Source organism: Hippoglossus hippoglossus, chromosome 7, assembly GCF_009819705.1.
Source record: "Hippoglossus hippoglossus isolate fHipHip1 chromosome 7, fHipHip1.pri, whole genome shotgun sequence".
In the NCBI taxonomy this organism is placed as follows: Eukaryota; Metazoa; Chordata; class Actinopteri; order Pleuronectiformes; family Pleuronectidae; genus Hippoglossus; species Hippoglossus hippoglossus.
The window spans coordinates 9,556,790-9,574,540 of NC_047157.1; the positions used below are offsets into that span (position 1 = coordinate 9,556,790).

At 43.4% G+C, this 17,751-nt stretch overlaps 1 protein-coding gene and 28 non-coding genes across 30 annotated transcripts in view; 1 reads left to right on the forward strand and 28 right to left on the reverse strand.

Annotated features, from left to right (window-relative positions):
• Positions 1-6,176: 6,176 nt before the first annotated feature.
• The window catches only part of sema3h (sema domain, immunoglobulin domain (Ig), short basic domain, secreted, (semaphorin) 3H), a 211,619-nt gene continuing 200,044 nt past the window's right edge, over positions 6,177-17,751 (forward strand). The window contains exon 1 of one of the 2 annotated variants that reach the window (XM_034590539.1): positions 6,177-6,770. In XM_034590539.1, the coding sequence (XP_034446430.1) occupies positions 6,671-6,770 (100 nt within the window). In that variant the 5' untranslated portion in view covers positions 6,177-6,670. The remainder of the gene's footprint in view (positions 6,771-17,751) is intronic. The other variant, XM_034590538.1, reaches the window with a different exon arrangement.
• On the reverse strand, positions 9,931-10,002 carry trnam-cau. The gene has a single exon. It is a non-coding gene; the product is annotated as a tRNA-Met (tRNA).
• trnav-aac lies at positions 10,056-10,128 on the reverse strand. The gene has a single exon. It is a non-coding gene; the product is annotated as a tRNA-Val (tRNA).
• trnad-guc lies at positions 10,244-10,315 on the reverse strand. Its single transcript has one exon. It is a non-coding gene; the product is annotated as a tRNA-Asp (tRNA).
• trnam-cau lies at positions 10,391-10,462 on the reverse strand. Its single transcript has one exon. It is a non-coding gene; the product is annotated as a tRNA-Met (tRNA).
• Positions 10,469-10,541, reverse strand: trnar-ccu. Its single transcript has one exon. It is a non-coding gene; the product is annotated as a tRNA-Arg (tRNA).
• On the reverse strand, positions 11,229-11,301 carry trnav-aac. Its single transcript has one exon. It is a non-coding gene; the product is annotated as a tRNA-Val (tRNA).
• On the reverse strand, positions 11,413-11,484 carry trnad-guc. Its single transcript has one exon. It is a non-coding gene; the product is annotated as a tRNA-Asp (tRNA).
• trnam-cau lies at positions 11,560-11,631 on the reverse strand. The gene has a single exon. It is a non-coding gene; the product is annotated as a tRNA-Met (tRNA).
• trnar-ccu lies at positions 11,638-11,710 on the reverse strand. Its single transcript has one exon. It is a non-coding gene; the product is annotated as a tRNA-Arg (tRNA).
• Positions 12,285-12,356, reverse strand: trnam-cau. Its single transcript has one exon. It is a non-coding gene; the product is annotated as a tRNA-Met (tRNA).
• trnav-aac lies at positions 12,635-12,707 on the reverse strand. Its single transcript has one exon. It is a non-coding gene; the product is annotated as a tRNA-Val (tRNA).
• trnad-guc lies at positions 12,819-12,890 on the reverse strand. The gene has a single exon. It is a non-coding gene; the product is annotated as a tRNA-Asp (tRNA).
• trnam-cau lies at positions 12,966-13,037 on the reverse strand. Its single transcript has one exon. It is a non-coding gene; the product is annotated as a tRNA-Met (tRNA).
• On the reverse strand, positions 13,044-13,116 carry trnar-ccu. Its single transcript has one exon. It is a non-coding gene; the product is annotated as a tRNA-Arg (tRNA).
• Positions 13,804-13,876, reverse strand: trnav-aac. The gene has a single exon. It is a non-coding gene; the product is annotated as a tRNA-Val (tRNA).
• On the reverse strand, positions 13,988-14,059 carry trnad-guc. Its single transcript has one exon. It is a non-coding gene; the product is annotated as a tRNA-Asp (tRNA).
• Positions 14,135-14,206, reverse strand: trnam-cau. Its single transcript has one exon. It is a non-coding gene; the product is annotated as a tRNA-Met (tRNA).
• On the reverse strand, positions 14,213-14,285 carry trnar-ccu. The gene has a single exon. It is a non-coding gene; the product is annotated as a tRNA-Arg (tRNA).
• On the reverse strand, positions 14,860-14,931 carry trnam-cau. Its single transcript has one exon. It is a non-coding gene; the product is annotated as a tRNA-Met (tRNA).
• On the reverse strand, positions 15,211-15,283 carry trnav-aac. Its single transcript has one exon. It is a non-coding gene; the product is annotated as a tRNA-Val (tRNA).
• On the reverse strand, positions 15,395-15,466 carry trnad-guc. The gene has a single exon. It is a non-coding gene; the product is annotated as a tRNA-Asp (tRNA).
• trnar-ccu lies at positions 15,620-15,692 on the reverse strand. The gene has a single exon. It is a non-coding gene; the product is annotated as a tRNA-Arg (tRNA).
• On the reverse strand, positions 16,267-16,338 carry trnam-cau. The gene has a single exon. It is a non-coding gene; the product is annotated as a tRNA-Met (tRNA).
• trnav-aac lies at positions 16,618-16,690 on the reverse strand. Its single transcript has one exon. It is a non-coding gene; the product is annotated as a tRNA-Val (tRNA).
• Positions 16,803-16,874, reverse strand: trnad-guc. Its single transcript has one exon. It is a non-coding gene; the product is annotated as a tRNA-Asp (tRNA).
• Positions 16,950-17,021, reverse strand: trnam-cau. The gene has a single exon. It is a non-coding gene; the product is annotated as a tRNA-Met (tRNA).
• On the reverse strand, positions 17,028-17,100 carry trnar-ccu. The gene has a single exon. It is a non-coding gene; the product is annotated as a tRNA-Arg (tRNA).
• trnam-cau lies at positions 17,675-17,746 on the reverse strand. The gene has a single exon. It is a non-coding gene; the product is annotated as a tRNA-Met (tRNA).

A 17,751-nucleotide genomic window follows, 5' to 3' on the forward strand; every position in this document is an offset into this window, starting at 1 on the left:
ATAACTTTAAAGGCTGATGTAGATAATATGTTTGGCCTGAATTTATTGGGCATTGCAATGTGTTTTACGATCTCACCAAGGCTAAATTTAGATAATGCTGAAGGGAGACAGACCGCCTCTTTCAAGGATGAGGCAAAGGTTCAGCCCATAGAGTGTATATAAAGATCAATGACATTTCCTCCCACTATCCAGAAACAAAGCTAAAATATCCCTACTTAAGCATTTGGAGCAGTGAGAGTCTGCGTAGTAGCGATCGGGGGATGAAGCATCGACAGCGAGGTCCCATGCATACATGCGCTGGACCAATCATAGGTCAGTCTCAGCTGTCGTCTGACGTCTCAGTCGGTTTTTATATCATCGAATAACTAATTAAAACCAAACTTACCAGAAACATAAACACTTGAACAAACACCAGTGTTATAAATCAGATGACAGGAGCCAAAAAGCTATTTGACATGCACTTTTTGTTTTTGTTTTGTCCATGTCCCATCTACTAGCATGGAGGAGGCAGGGTTTATAAGCTATACTGTAGCCAGGCACCAGATGACGATCAACATACTTTTGCTTCACTTTTGAGGAGGTGTCACGTCATCAATCTTTATATACACTTTATGGGTCAGCCTATACTTACCTTCAGGGTGCATTCCATCCAGAATTCAACACCATTATTTTAGGAAAAACTAAGACCTGAGTCACTTCCTGTAGCAAAGTATTTTCTCACTAGTTATGGTCTGACTGTGGAAATAGTCCTGGCAAGGCCACACTCTGTGGGCTGCAGCCATCAAAGCAGGGCTACTACATGTATGATCCCATATGTTGCAGATAAGCACATGGCTGACCAAGTAATGACATATAATTGGACATTCGTTGGATAAAAACAACTGAGGAAAGCAGTGTATATGCATTCTAGTAATCCCGAGCTAGCAAACACATGGCTGATCCTGTTTACCATTAAATTAGCAGGTATATATATATCTTTTAGCACAGATATACGGTGAAAGACCAAAATTTGTGGGTATACCAGTGGGTAACTCTGCTGAAAAAACGTTGATTGACTCCTTTAGCTGCCTATCAGAGCCGATAAAAACCTGTGTCGACTCTAGAGTTATTTGAGCTCTGAGTGAATGATGATTGTATCCATTCCCATTGCAGACAATAACCAGATGTTAGTGGATTTTTTTTTGACCAGTGGAAAAGGGACTTACAATCCACGGCAGTTTGTCATATTGTACTTTGTAGTGCTTGTATGTGTGATAAGACTGGGAAACTAGTTAAACTTTAAACCTTAAAGATTTGCTGACAATTACTGAATCCACAGGCTCGTCCCACTGTCCCTCCTGCATGAGGCGGCTCTGACGCATTTCAACCACTGTGTTCTTCATCTGTCCATTAGACGATCTTCGGTGATGCCTTTGGACTGGTCTTACTGCTCGGTCCCTGTCTGGGGTGTATTTTTTTGTTATGACTTGAGGGCCAGGACAAGGATTGCCCCGAGATCGTGACTCATACAAACACCCACTCGATCTGTTGTTTCCCAAAGTTGTATTTATAGCCTGCCCGCACCGAAACGCACCGAAACGCCCAGAGACCCACGTTATCTGTGTTTCTTGTTTCTCTGGTGGAACAAGAGTTTATCATCATGACACATTCACTCTCACAACAAAAAGAAACAAAAACTGCTGGTTTGTGTCTATAATAAAAACATACAGATTATTTACCCCCTGCATCTCACGGAGGAAGCTCACCAACAGTGTTCATGCCTCATTTTACTGTAGATCCACTGCCACTCAGCACCGGGCGCGCTCCCGAGCAGCCGCGCCCCCACACAAAAGGTTCCAACACATCACAACGTGGGCGCGCAGGACCGTCAAACCCACTCCCTCCACCACACTGTTAGAATTTAAATCCAAACCATCCTCTGGGAATCTGATTGGTCAGTTTTAGAAGATGAAAATGATACTCAAATCAAATCACAGTCACATCAAAGGCACGGATTATATTTGACTGCTTTATTTATTTTGGTAATACAGCAAAAAGCTATTTACTGATTACAATGATAATTGTAATAATTTTATACATGTATGTCCTAAGAATATTATACATGCATTCAACGTTAGTTATTTTCTATAAGTTTATGTTCATAAAATGGCTTTGATGCACTTTCTATATGTAATCTACAGTATATTCGTCCTCTCCTCAGTACATTGAAATTAACACGATCGAACACTGACCCCTAGCGGCGTCAGTATATCATTACAAACAAACCCATTGAATTCAGTTGAGCCACCCGCATTGCTTTTTGAGCGGTGTCTTGATTTGCTGTTTGAGGATACATGTTCCTTTCTTCTACTTTAAGTAAAAACAGGCCAAGTCCACGCTGTCTAATTTGTGTAGGAACCAAGTCTCACTAGTTTCCCACAGTCTCGCGGTATTTCAGTGAATCAGGCAAACAGCGGGAAAAACGTGAGATGGCAGCACAGTCTCAGAGAAGAGAGAAGCGGCCCCCTGAAGTCCTGCAGAAAGTTTCTTTAGTCCAGTACCAAAGCTACATGATGGTAAGAGTTTCTTAGTCTTTTCTTTTGATAATGTATTTAGGCTGCTTTTATTTCCCCGTATATCTCCCTCACGGTGCACCTGTGACATGATATGAAAGAGCAAAACTTCACATAAGCAGCCCTGTACTAGCTAACAGCTTCACAGAGCATCCATGACTGTTTCATGTGTTTTTAAAGGAATATTCTGTTTATGTGCAGTGAACTTAATGTGTCAAATAGATATTTTTCAAACAGAATAAACGATATAGAGCAATGATACAACTTCAACTGTTACTTTACATTATTTCAAGAGGCAACAAGTAGCTAAATCATGGCCTATTGAAACTCCTAAGTGTGACGTTTTCAGTGACCTAGGTAAGGAGGAGCAGGTGTTCATGCTAACAAAGAACCACACTGGTGCTTTTTAATTTCCTTCGTTTTTATTTAAAACTACAGAAACCGTGTAGAATCCCAGTAACAGGTGTCCCTCTCTGCGTCCACAGATCCAGACAGACGCTGATTATCATACACACAGTGAATTAGTGACATTAGGCTTCATATCAGCCTGAAAAGGAAAGAGGGCACAACCCCATGAGACTTAACAATGAGAACAAAAAGATGAACCAGACCAGTGCTCATTAAATTATGCATCCTCCTCACTCAGCTCATGAAACACAGGGAATGTGCATGTGTTAATGTGTGTGTGTTCACTTGATAGTGAATGGCAGCGGCAGGATCTGAGACCAGTAATGATCTCAGCAGCCACAGTGCACACTCTATTTAACTAATTGACATGGCTCGTGAAAAGAAAAATCAGAGGCTTTTTGTTGCAGCTTGCTGGGAGGTCATTAGTTGTAATTAACGAGCCGACTCATCAGGCACATTTGGCCTCAAGCTTGTGATTTTCCTGTCTTAATGACCCCAGAGTTTACGAGGTCCCAGTAAGTCAAGCTGAAAGTGACATTTTTCAGTTTTGAAACTCACAACAAGGTGCTAGATCTGTGTCTGATGCCTCTGTATTCTCCATTTTCTCTTCTCCTAAGAGACGGGACGTCCATAGACCCAACCCCAACGCCTTAAAAAACCTTAAATACATCAATATATTACATACCAAGTCTTAAAGACGTTAATTGAGATCTTAATTGTGTTTAATTTAATGCCTCTTCCATCATAAGCGCGTTGAAATAATGTATGTTGTGATTTGGCAAAATACATATAACATTTAATTGGATTATGCTTTGAAATTATATTTTTTCAAAGAAATATTTTGACAGCATTCATAATTTGTAGTGTCTGTGTGTGTTCTAGTTCTTTCCAAGGATTCAGATATTACAACATTGTAATTAAAACTACCAACAAGACCATAATGAAGTAATAACCAATAGTCCACTGATAACACCCTGATCAGAATTCACTACACTCAGCTTGTCTGTAGTTAGCATGATATCGTGGCATTTCGAGAGTTATTCTCTTCTTAGTTACTTCACTTTATCATCAATTATGGGCAAGTGTAAGTTATTCTGGGACTGTTCCTTCTGTCAATGTCGTACTTGACATACATCTTCAAATTTCATTCATTTTGGTCTTAAAGAGTCTTAAATTGAAATTGTTTAAACCTGCATAAACCCTGGACAGATAAAATGCCTACTCACTAACAACCATGTGATTATAAAACACTCATCATGAGGCAGCAAACAGTGACTCATCAACTCACATGTTCCAATGATGACTTATTGCAAAAATCCAGTACGTCACAGTTTTTTGCAGTTTCAACCTTTACACTTCCCTGTCAGTTTTTCCTAATCTCCACATCTCCTATTTTGAACAGGAAACATAAAATAACTTTTTTTTTAAGAAAAAGTTATTTTTTCAAAGAACTTCTGTTGTTCTTAGACTTTACATTGTCTGAACCTTTCAATCCTTGTTGGATAATGGCAGGGCAGCCTCAGCACATTTCCACAAAGTAGTCTGCATTAAATTAAGTTGTTTTTAACTGCCTCACAGCCAACTGATAAAACACACATGTTACAACTAGTATTAATATAAAATATTGACATTTGCAGCTTTAAATGCACAAGTTCTGCTTGGTGTTTTGTGGTAAATTCCTGCAATGGATTGAGGCATTTTGTGTCACTAGATTGTATAAAATAAAGTAAACAAAGTCACGGTACGACCTGCACTGCCTGGTTGAAAGATGATCCTAGTTTGTCTTAAAGAGAGACGCTCTAGCAGTGAGAGATACATATTAAAGATGATACTACTACTAAAAATGACTACTAACATAATTGTTTAATGTTAAACGTTTAAGGTCACTCAAGCAGGACATCGTGCCATCACAGGAGCAGGGTCAGGCAGTCTGTTTAACCAGCTTCTGCTTCTTCTGTTAAATAATTAAGACTAGTTAATTATCAAGCAGGGTTTGACCAGACTTGCCCTCATCAAATTAAAAGCTATATGTGGTTTTCTAAACACCAGGTTACAGTACATCTAATAATGTAATTAAACTCCTGGGTTGTATAAAAAAAAAACAGCACTAATTATACAATAACAAACAAATGTGTAGAATAAATTATTTACGAATCAGAAATCCTTGGAGGGATCATATACTTGTTCATTTGCACGCAACCTAAATTCATTATTTATCCCAGAGAATGAATAAATTGTCCCCACTAGCCTGTGATTGAACTTGAGCTGGTGAAAAATTTAGCCGGCGCTGCTGTGCCCCAGTGAGCCGCCATCTAATGAAAATAACAGAGCACTGGAGAAGGCACAGCTTTAATGATTGCATTTGGGTTAGGAGTGGAAACGGAGAGAATAATGAGAGGGAGGAAGGAGACTTAAGACGTTTGTTTTGGAATTGTTTGTGAGATCCTTCTTTTACTCCTGGTCTTAATTCACTTCATGGCTTAGCCCCGGACTATATCTCTATATACCAACATGCATGCAGTGTTGATGTAGGGACCTAGTGGCTTCTCTTGTGGCAAGTCTGTGGTAAGTGTTTGTTGTTGGGCACCTGAGCTCTGATCTGCCTGAAAACCCAGCATAGTAAAATGAATATACAATTTAAACTGGACAATACAGCTAATACTTATACATGTATAATGTGTATGAGTGTACACACAAGCTGTAGTTTTTCTTGGTATTTTATTTGTCTCTCTCTTCTGTCATTTTAATTAATTCTTCCTGATCAGGTTTTTCCTACTCCCTTAGTTTGTCTTATTGTTTCATTGTGTGTGAGTCTTTTGTTAAAGTGTTATAAATTATAAAGATAGAAAGGAAGTCGCGGAAAGAAAAAGAGAGTGAGGCGACAGGCTAAAGGAAAGAGTGAAAAAAGAGTGTGAGTGAGTAAGATGGGAACAAAGATGAAAGCTCATTTGTCTCTTTCATTTCCACTTTAACTAGGTTTTCTCGGAGGAGTGAATAGACGTGCGTGTGTGCGTGCTGTGTTTGTGTGTGTGCGCACGGTGGCCACAATGATCTGAGATCTTGCTCCCTCCGCCTCCCAGAGAGAGAGAGAGAGAGAGAGAGGGAGGGGGAGAGAGAGAGAGAGAGAGAGAGAGAGAGAGAGAGAGAGAGAGAGAGAGAGAGAGAGAGAGAGAGAGAGAGAGCGAGAGAGAAAGTGAGAGAGCAGTCACATGCAGAGAGGAGCTGGGACGAGAGACAGAACAGAAGAGAGCTGTCAAGCTGTGAGGAGGCAGAGGAGAGACGACTTAGTTTTTTCTTGGAATACATTTCCCCCTCCATCTCTGAAGCCCACACACACACACCCTCAAAAAATATAAACTGGCAAACTTGTGTGTGTGAGTGCTGCTGTTACCTTCTTAGAAGGAGTGGTGAATTATTTGAAGGATCTGGACTTACTCAAGCCTGACACACTTGGACTGTGAGAGTGTTTGGATTCAGCATCTTTGTGACTTGGACTCTAGTTAGATTCAAATTGTGTTTTTAAGAGTGCAACACTTTGGACTGAGTGTGTATTTATGTGAATATCTGTATAGGTGCAACTTTTGATTCACCACTGCCCCGAATGCAACACTGAGATTTTGACTGGAACTGCCTGTGCACTTGTTAGTAGCCTGAATTTGTAAGATTGGACTCACACTCGGACTGTTTGTTTGTGCGTGTGAGGAGAAAGGATGTGTTGGCCAGTGGCGGCGGTTCTGCTCGCCCACCTCGGGTCCACCTTAACGGAGGCATGGAGAGCATCTCAGCCAAGACTGCAGTTCACACACTCCGGTAAGAGGCAACATTTATTTTCTTATCTTCCTCGGTTTTTAGTATTCAAGCCTTCTTTGCTCTCAATGTCTAATACATCTGCTGCTCTTCTCTCTCTCTATCTCTCTCACTCACACACAAACGCATGCACGTGCACACACAAACACACACACACCCACACACACACAGGTGAAGGGAATCACACATTGCTTCTCATTTTTCACTTTTCGTTCTTACCTCTCCTGTTAATGCCCACATACTGTTGTTCAATATGTGGTGAACAAATTATACCTTTTTCTTCTCTGCACCTCCACCTGCCTCCCCCACTTCCTCCATCTTTGCAATCAGCTCTCTTAAATATCAATCAGTCTTGTCTTTAGCCCCGGCCTGCCGTACTTTCTGGAGTTCTGGTGTGCGATGGCTTAATTAGAGTTGTTTTGACTCTATAACACAGTTGTAAAATTAGTTTAGGATTTGGTTGTGTCTTACCTAAGGCAGCTCTAAAGGTTGCTCAGACAGTTTAGCCAGATTACAGTATGTAAATTAATTCAGTGGACATGAAATGTCGTTAATAATATTTTATTGCACAGGGAAACAGTGCAGCCAAATACAGAAAGGACAGTTGGTTGAAGTCGAACCATTTAATCAGACGGCTTGTGGTAGTCAAGGTGTTTAATAACCTAACTTAGGCAGTAATTTTAGCATTCACCTACTTCTTTCTCTTTCAAATAAGCCAACCTGGGGTTGAAACAAGATCCTCGTAATATATATGAATTAAATTCACAACTTCTTTGGCAGATCTTAATTGGCTGAAATGTATCGATAACAGTAGCAATGTTTCTCCACAGCAGTTGCAAAGCTTTTAATGACAATTAAGCTTCTCACCCAAAGGCAGCTTCCCTGTCAGAAAAGGACTTCTTGACAACACAAATGCCCCCTCAGGTTTTGAAATAAGGTGTCTATGTCTATTAGTTTCCGTTTTGGCTAACAAAGAAATAATTATATGATGGCAGAAATCCCAGATCCAGATCACCACCAACTTAATTATTTCTTGGCCCCAGGCCGATCTGTCCACCACAGTGAAATCCATTCAGAGCCACAAGGAGTCCGCCTTAAAAAGGCAAAGTTAAAACTCCTTTGAACTAAAATATGATTTATTTAGGATTCATACTGTGGTGAAAACTGAATCATACATTGGTACGCTGGTGGCTGCTTTATCGTCTTCTTCTTCTTCATGCATTGCCACTGTGCAGCACGTTGCATAAACACATGTTGTTGAATCAACATGCAGGTGTTGAAGAGGAGCACCGGCTCAGTCAACCATCAGGTTGATTAATGGAGCAATTTGAGTCCACGGGTCCTCCTAAAGGGTGCAGTGGCCTAACACAAGTTCTAATGGTTGTTGGCATTAGTTTTAACCTTGTGGGAGCAGAAGTGGGGTGGAGTTTGCCTCACTGTAGAAGATTAGAACATGATGGTTGTGTGACTGACACTGTATTGACACACTCTCTGAATTGTCCACAAGCAGTCTGCTCCTCCAAATAGGGTCGAACTTCGTCCCATGATAGATGTTCTGTTGTTAAGGGACAACAAACACAACATTCAAAAAGTAATGGGAAAGAAGATATCTGCAAATATTTTATTAAAACAAGATTTGAGATTCAGTCTTTTGCCTTTTCAGCTTTATTTACGGGGAATCTCCTCCTAAGTAAAAGTGTTTTATGAAGCATCCAGGCCTTTAGTTACGACAAGATAAACTCAAGTCCCTTTATCATGTGTACCAGAGACACAATAGAGTAAGAAACCAACTGATTACATGTGCTTACATAAGCTGAAACACAAAGGGTCTGTGAAGTAGATGTGATGAGGCTGGAGTCGACCAATCATGACCTAGAATTTACAGAGTGAGGGAGATGAGAATCCTTGTTGGATTGTCCCAGGTGGGAATTTAGCTCTAATCAAATGTGAATGTGAAAATGTGAAGAGCTGCTTCAGTAGCTATGCGTATGGGTTTGCTGTTTTTGAGCACACATGCACTATATAATTTACGTGCCTGTGTGTCCTTGAGCCTGTATTTATGTGTGGTTGCATGTGTGTGAATGTACGTATGAAGTGGATGAAAGTGTATTGTGTGTGTTATTGTTTGTTTTTACATCACTTTGAGAGCATAAACATACATGTTCGCACTTACAGGATCCCTGTTCACCTCATTCTTTGTTGTGTGTTGTGCTGAGGCGACTCCTCATTTCTTTGAACCACAGTGGTTTGCGTGAGTGTGCTGTCTATGGGGCCAGTATGCTCATCTTTGGAAAGAGAACCAAAAATGTGTGATGAATATTGAGTTTATGCTGAACTCCGTGGCCATCATTATTTCTGTGTGTGTGCTGGTATGTGTGTCCTCTTTCTCACTCCCTGTGGGAACTTCATGTTGTTTCCAATAATAATAATTAATAATAATTAAAATGGCATTTAAGTGAATTACTTCAGCCCTTTACTGGAGCATTGAAACAGTAAAATAGTGATGAAATGATCATAATCACATAAAGCAAGGAAGGAAATTACAATGCTCTCTGTAGACGGAAACTAGTAGCTCAACATCTTATCAGTGAGTCCACTAAGGCAGTGCTGATATGTTTTTTCGAGGTTAATCTCTGGTGATAACATCAAGCTATGCAGAAACTTTTTATTGATATTGACAGTAACTAGCAGCTCAACATGAACAGTCATGACAGCATCCTGCTCTTTGTTGTCTTCTTGCCACCACTTTTCCCCGTGCCGGTGGATTTAACGGATGACCTATACAGCGTAGGTACCCTGGTAACTGCGAGATCTCATTAATCCCATGACGCTGTATGTTTTCCACGCTGTTCAATATTTAGCAACTTGAGGAGGTACTGTGTTAAACGGATGTAGTGCCTCTTTGCGAAATACTGACAATCACATCCTGGTAAAACATTGTTAGAAAAGAATAGTTTCGGTCTATCGACCTCTGGGTTATGGGCCCAGCACGCTTCCGCTGCGCCACTCTGCTGTTAATCACCCTGTATGGGAGTTGAACCCACAATCCCTGGTTTAGGAGTACAGGGCCTTATTTACTAACTTCAGGAGGTGCTGTGTTAAACAGCTGTAGTCCCTCTTTGTGAAATATTTACCGACAATCACATCCTGGCAAAAAAATTGTTAGCAGAGGATAGTTTCGATCTATCGACCTCTGGGTTATGGGCCCAGCACGCTTCCGCTGCGCCACTCTGCTGTTAATCACCCTGTATGGGACTTGAACCCTCTGTTACGCTCCAGGAGGACCTCTGTTTCCACCCGGTCTCGAACCAGGGACCTTTTGCGTGTTAGGCGAACGTGATAACCACGACACTAAAGAAACTGATTGTGGCATTTAACGACTGCCACAACCTCTGACCTCAACAATACCTGGTATTAGGTCATGATTGGATGGTGTGACTCTAGCTAATATTGATTAAATAGGTTAAAGACTTTTTCTCCCCGTCAGGGAATCGAACCCCGGTCTTCCGCGTGACAGGCGGAGATACTGTCCACTATACTAACGAGGAGGGGTGAGAGGTACCATGTGACCACGCCTACGCAATCATAAAACTGCTTCAATCACATCCTGGCAAAAACGTTGTTAGCAGAGGATAGTTTCGATCTATCGACCTCTGGGTTATGGGCCCAGCACGCTTCCGCTGCGCCACTCTGCTGTTAATCACCCCAGATGGGACTTGAACCCACAATCCCTGGCTTAGGAGGCCAGTGCCTTATCCATTAGGCCACTGGGGCCCATTTGGATGTGTTTTCCACCTGATTTCGCTCGAAAACATGGCGCTATAGAGTGACATGTGCATAGGCAACTTGGTTTGCTTGTGTTTCTTGTAGACATTTTGCCTCTCATCCAAAAGGCTTGTTCACTTCTACCTGGAAGCTTTCAGGTATTTAACCTCTTTAGGTCTTTGTGTTGACAGTCGTTGGGTTGAACAGATAGGTCGTTGAAACCTCCACCAGCTCGTGGGTCATTGGGGTCTCCCGAGTTGAGGTGTGAATGCTATTGTTACCTACTAGTCACAGACCCAACCTGATATTGTGTGAATCATTAGGGTCACAGGATTTGGGGTGTGGTTGGGTATTGACTTGTCTGGGAAAAGATTTAGGACTGAAGTGTAGGTGGCTGACCCACAGAGGTTAAATAACAGAAACCTCCCTTAATCAGTTAGAAAGAAAAGAACAGTTTTGGATTGGAAATGAACAATTTTAAGAAACACAAGCAGGACAGTGCCTATCTACCAACTGTATTAAACAGCTGTAGTCCCTCTTTGTGAAATATTTACTGACAATCACATCCTGGCTAAAATATTGTTAGCAGAGGATAGTTTCTATCTATCGACCTCTGGGTTATGGGCCCAGCACGCTTCCGCTGCGCCACTCTGCTGTTTGGGACTTGAACCCTCTGTTACGCTCCAGGAGGACCTCTGTTTCCACCCGGTCTCGAACCAGCGACCTTTTGCGTGTTAGGCGAACGTGATAACCACGACACTAAAGAAACTGATTGTGGCATTTGACGACTGCCAGCGGAGCCACAACCTCTGAGCTCAACAATACCTGGTATTAGGTCATGACATGAACTAATATTGATTAAATAGGTTAAAGACTTATTCTCCCCGTCGGGGAATCGAACCCCGGTCTTCCGCGTGACAGGCGGAGATACTGTCCACTATACTAACGAGGAGGGGTGAGAGGTACCATGTGACCACGCCTACGCAATCATAAAACTGCTTCAATCACATCCTGGCAAAAAAGTTGTTAGCAGAGGATAGTTTCGATCTATCGACCTCTGGGTTATGGGCCCAGCACGCTTCCGCTGCGCCACTCTGCTGTTAATCACCCCAGATGGGACTTGAACCCACAATCCCTGGCTTAGGAGGCCAGTGCCTTATCCATTAGGCCACTGGGGCCCATTTGGATGTGTTTTCCACCTGATTTCGCTCGAAAACATGGCGCTATAGAGTGACATGTGCATAGGCAACTTGGTTTGCTTGTGTTTCTTGTAGACATTTTGCCTCTCATCCAAAAGGCTTGTTCACTTCTACCTGGAAGCTTTCAGGTATTTAACCTCTTTAGGTCTTTGTGTTGACAGTCGTTGGGTTGAACAGATAGGTCGTTGAAACCTCCACCAGCTCGTGGGTCATTGGGGTCTCCCGAGTTGAGGTGTGAATGCTATTGTTACCTACTAGTCACAGACCCAACCTGATATTGTGTGAATCATTAGGGTCACAGGATTTGGGGTGTGGTTGGGTATTGACTTGTCTGGGAAAAGATTTAGGACTGAAGTGTAGGTGGCTGACCCACAGAGGTTAAATAACAGAAACCTCCCTTAATCAGTTAGAAAGAAAAGAACAGTTTTGGATTGGAAATGAACAATTTTAAGAAACACAAGCAGGACAGTGCCTATCTACCAACTGTATTAAACAGCTGTAGTCCCTCTTTGTGAAATATTTACTGACAATCACATCCTGGCAAAAACATTGTTAGCAGAGGATAGTTTCGATCTATCGACCTCTGGGTTATGGGCCCAGCACGCTTCCGCTGCGCCACTCTGCTGTTAATCACCCTGTATGGGAGTTGAACCCATAATCCCTGGTTTAGGAGTACAGGGCCTTATTTACCAAAGTCAGGAGGTGCTGTGTTAAACAGCTGTAGTGCCTCTTTGTGAAATATTTACTGACAATCACATCCTGGCTAAAATATTGTTAGCAGAGGATAGTTTCTATCTATCGACCTCTGGGTTATGGGCCCAGCACGCTTCCGCTGCGCCACTCTGCTTGTGACCATCCTGTTTGGGACTTGAACCCTCTGTTACGCTCCAGGAGAAAAACCTCAGTTTCCGCCCGGTCTCGAACCGGGGACCTTTCGCGTGTTAGGCGAACGTGATAACCACTACACTAAAGAAACTGATTGTGGCATTTGACGACTGCCAGCGGAGCCACAACCTCTGAGCTCAACAATACCTGGTATTAGGTCATGACATGAACTAATATTGATTAAATAGGTTAAAGACTTATTCTCCCCGTCGGGGAATCGAACCCCGGTCTTCCGCGTGACAGGCGGAGATACTGTCCACTATACTAACGAGGAGGGGTGAGAGGTACCATGTGACCACGCCTACGCAATCATAAAACTGCTTCAATCACATCCTGGCAAAAAAGTTGTTAGCAGAGGATAGTTTCGATCTATCGACCTCTGGGTTATGGGCCCAGCACGCTTCCGCTGCGCCACTCTGCTGTTAATCACCCCAGATGGGACTTGAACCCACAATCCCTGGCTTAGGAGGCCAGTGCCTTATCCATTAGGCCACTGGGGCCCATTTGGATGTGTTTTCCACCTGATTTCGCTCGAAAACATGGCGCTATAGAGTGACATGTGCATAGGCAACTTGGTTTGCTTGTGTTTCTTGTAGACATTTTGCCTCTCATCCAAAAGGCTTGTTCACTTCTACCTGGAAGCTTTCAGGTATTTAACCTCTTTAGGTCTTTGTGTTGACAGTCGTTGGGTTGAACAGATAGGTCGTTGAAACCTCCACCAGCTCGTGGGTCATTGGGGTCTCCCGAGTTGAGGTGTGAATGCTATTGTTACCTACTAGTCACAGACCCAACCTGATATTGTGTGAATCATTAGGGTCACAGGATTTGGGGTGTGGTTGGGTATTGACTTGTCTGGGAAAAGATTTAGGACTGAAGTGTAGGTGGCTGACCCACAGAGGTTAAATAACAGAAACCTCCCTTAATCAGTTAGAAAGAAAAGAACAGTTTTGGATTGGAAATGAACAATTTTAAGAAACACAAGCAGGACAGTGCCTATCTACCAACTGTATTAAACAGCTGTAGTCCCTCTTTGTGAAATATTTACTGACAATCACATCCTGGCTAAAATATTGTTAGCAGAGGATAGTTTCTATCTATCGACCTCTGGGTTATGGGCCCAGCACGCTTCCGCTGCGCCACTCTGCTGTTTGGGACTTGAACCCTCTGTTACGCTCCAGGAGGACCTCTGTTTCCACCCGGTCTCGAACCAGCGACCTTTTGCGTGTTAGGCGAACGTGATAACCACGACACTAAAGAAACTGATTGTGGCATTTGACGACTGCCAGCGGAGCCACAACCTCTGAGCTCAACAATACCTGGTATTAGGTCATGACATGAACTAATATTGATTAAATAGGTTAAAGACTTATTCTCCCCGTCGGGGAATCGAACCCCGGTCTTCCGCGTGACAGGCGGAGATACTGTCCACTATACTAACGAGGAGGGGTGAGAGGTACCATGTGACCACGCCTACGCAATCATAAAACTGCTTCAATCACATCCTGGCAAAAAAGTTGTTAGCAGAGGATAGTTTCGATCTATCGACCTCTGGGTTATGGGCCCAGCACGCTTCCGCTGCGCCACTCTGCTGTTAATCACCCCAGATGGGACTTGAACCCACAATCCCTGGCTTAGGAGGCCAGTGCCTTATCCATTAGGCCACTGGGGCCCATTTGGATGTGTTTTCCACCTGATTTCGCTCGAAAACATGGCGCTATAGAGTGACATGTGCATAGGCAACTTGGTTTGCTTGTGTTTCTTGTAGACATTTTGCCTCTCATCCAAAAGGCTTGTTCACTTCTACCTGGAAGCTTTCAGGTATTTAACCTCTTTAGGTCTTTGTGTTGACAGTCGTTGGGTTGAACAGATAGGTCGTTGAAACCTCCACCAGCTCGTGGGTCATTGGGGTCTCCCGAGTTGAGGTGTGAATGCTATTGTTACCTACTAGTCACAGACCCAACCTGATATTGTGTGAATCATTAGGGTCACAGGATTTGGGGTGTGGTTGGGTATTGACTTGTCTGGGAAAAGATTTAGGACTGAAGTGTAGGTGGCTGACCCACAGAGGTTAAATAACAGAAACCTCCCTTAATCAGTTAGAAAGAAAAGAACAGTTTTGGATTGGAAATGAACAATTTTAAGAAACACAAGGAGGACAGTGCCTATCTACCAACTGTATTAAACAGCTGTAGTCCCTCTTTGTGAAATATTTACTGACAATCACATCCTGGCAAAAACATTGTTAGCAGAGGATAGTTTCGATCTATCGACCTCTGGGTTATGGGCCCAGCACGCTTCCGCTGCGCCACTCTGCTGTTAATCACCCTGTATGGGAGTTGAACCCATAATCCCTGGTTTAGGAGTACAGGGCCTTATTTACCAAAGTCAGGAGGTGCTGTGTTAAACAGCTGTAGTGCCCTCTTTGTGAAATATTTACTGACAATCACATCCTGGCTAAAATATTGTTAGCAGAGGATAGTTTCTATCTATCGACCTCTGGGTTATGGGCCCAGCACGCTTCCGCTGCACCACTCTGCTTGTAACCATCCTGTTTGGGACTTGAACCCTCTGTTACGCTCCAGGAGAAAAACCTCAGTTTCCGCCCGGTCTCGAACCGGGGACCTTTCGCGTGTTAGGCGAACGTGATAACCACTACACTACGGAAACTGATTGTGGCATTTGACGACTGCCAGCGGAGCCACGACCTCTGAGCTCAACAATACCTGGTATTAGGTCATGACATGAGCTAATATTGATTAAATAGGTTAAAGACTTATTCTCCCCGTCGGGGAATCGAACCCCGGTCTTCCGCGTGACAGGCGGAGATACTGTCCACTATACTAACGAGGAGGGGTGAGAGGTACCATGTGACCACGCCTACGCAATCATAAAACTGCTTCAATCACATCCTGGCAAAAAAGTTGTTAGCAGAGGATAGTTTCGATCTATCGACCTCTGGGTTATGGGCACAGCACGCTTCCGCTGCGCCACTCTGCTGTTAATCACCCCAGATGGGACTTGAACCCACAATCCCTGGCTTAGGAGGCCAGTGCCTTATCCATTAGGCCACTGGGGCCCATTTGGATGTGTTTTCCACCTGATTTCGCTCGAAAACATGGCGCTATAGAGTGACATGTGCATAGGCAACTTGGTTTGCTTGTGTTTCTTGTAGACATTTTGCCTCTCATCCAAAAGGCTTGTTCACTTCTACCTGGAAGCTTTCAGGTATTTAACCTCTTTAGGTCTTTGTGTTGACAGTCGTTGGGTTGAACAGATAGGTCGTTGAAACCTCCACCAGCTCGTGGGTCATTGGGGTCTCCCGAGTTGAGGTGTGAATGCTATTGTTACCTACTAGTCACAGACCCAACCTGATATTGTGTGAATCATTAGGGTCACAGGATTTGGGGTGTGGTTGGGTATTGACTTGTCTGGGAAAAGATTTAGGACTGAAGTGTAGGTGGCTGACCCCCAGAGGTTAAATAACAGAAACCTCCCTTAATCAGTTAGAAAGAAAAGAACAGTTTTGGATTGGAAATGAACAATTTTAAGAAACACAAGCAGGACAGTGCCTATCTACCAACTGTATTAAACAGCTGTAGTCCCTCTTTGTGAAATATTTACTGACAATCACATCCTGGCAAAAACATTGTTAGCAGAGGATAGTTTCGATCTATCGACCTCTGGGTTATGGGCCCAGCACGCTTCCGCTGCGCCACTCTGCTGTTAATCACCCTGTATGGGAGTTGAACCCATAATCCCTGGTTTAGGAGTACAGGGCCTTATTTACCAAAGTCAGGAGGTGCTGTGTTAAACAGCTGTAGTCCCTCTTTGTGAAATATTTACTGACAATCACATCCTGGCTAAAATATTGTTAGCAGAGGATAGTTTCTATCTATCGACCTCTGGGTTATGGGCCCAGCACGCTTCCGCTGCGCCACTCTGCTTGTAACCATCCTGTTTGGGACTTGAACCCTCTGTTACGCTCCAGGAGAAAAACCTCATGTTTCCGCCCGGTCTCGAACCGGGGACCTTTCGCGTGTTAGGCGAACGTGATAACCACTACACTACGGAAACTGATTGTGGCATTTGACGACTGCCAGCGGAGCCACAACCTCTGAGCTCAACAATACCTGGTATTAGGTCATGACATGAAGCTAATATTGATTAAAGAGGTTAAAGACTTATTCTCCCCGTCGGGGAATCGAACCCCGGTCTTCCGCGTGACAGGCGGAGATACTGTCCACTATACTAACGAGGAGGGGTGAGAGGTACCATGTGACCACGCCTACGCAATCATAAAACTGCTTCAATCACATCCTGGCAAAAAAGTTGTTAGCAGAGGATAGTTTCGATCTATCGACCTCTGGGTTATGGGCCCAGCACGCTTCCGCTGCGCCACTCTGCTGTTAATCACCCCAGATGGGACTTGAACCCACAATCCCTGGCTTAGGAGGCCAGTGCCTTATCCATTAGGCCACTGGGGCCCATTTGGATGTGTTTTCCACCTGATTTCGCTCGAAAACATGGCGCTATAGAGTGACATGTGCATAGGCAACTTGGTTTGCTTGTGTTTCTTGTAGACATTTTGCCTCTCATCCAAAAGGCTTGTTCACTTCTACCTGGAAGCTTTCAGGTATTTAACCTCTTTAGGTCTTTGTGTTGACAGTCGTTGGGTTGAACAGATAGGTCGTTGAAACCTCCACCAGCTCGTGGGTCATTGGGGTCTCCCGAGTTGAGGTGTGAATGCTATTGTTACCTACTAGTCACAGACCCAACCTGATATTGTGTGAATCATTAGGGTCACAGGATTTGGGGTGTGGTTGGGTATTGACTTGTCTGGGAAAAGATTTAGGACTGAAGTGTAGGTGGCTGACCCACAGAGGTTAAATAACAGAAACCTCCCTTAATCAGTTAGAAAGAAAAGAACAGTTTTGGATTGGAAATGAACAATTTTAAGAAACACAAGCAGGACAGTGCCTATCTACCAACTGTATTAAACAGCTGTAGTCCCTCTTTGTGAAATATTTACTGACAATCACATCCTGGCAAAAACATTGTTAGCAGAGGATAGTTTCGATCTATCGACCTCTGGGTTATGGGCCCAGCACGCTTCCGCTGCGCCACTCTGCTGTTAA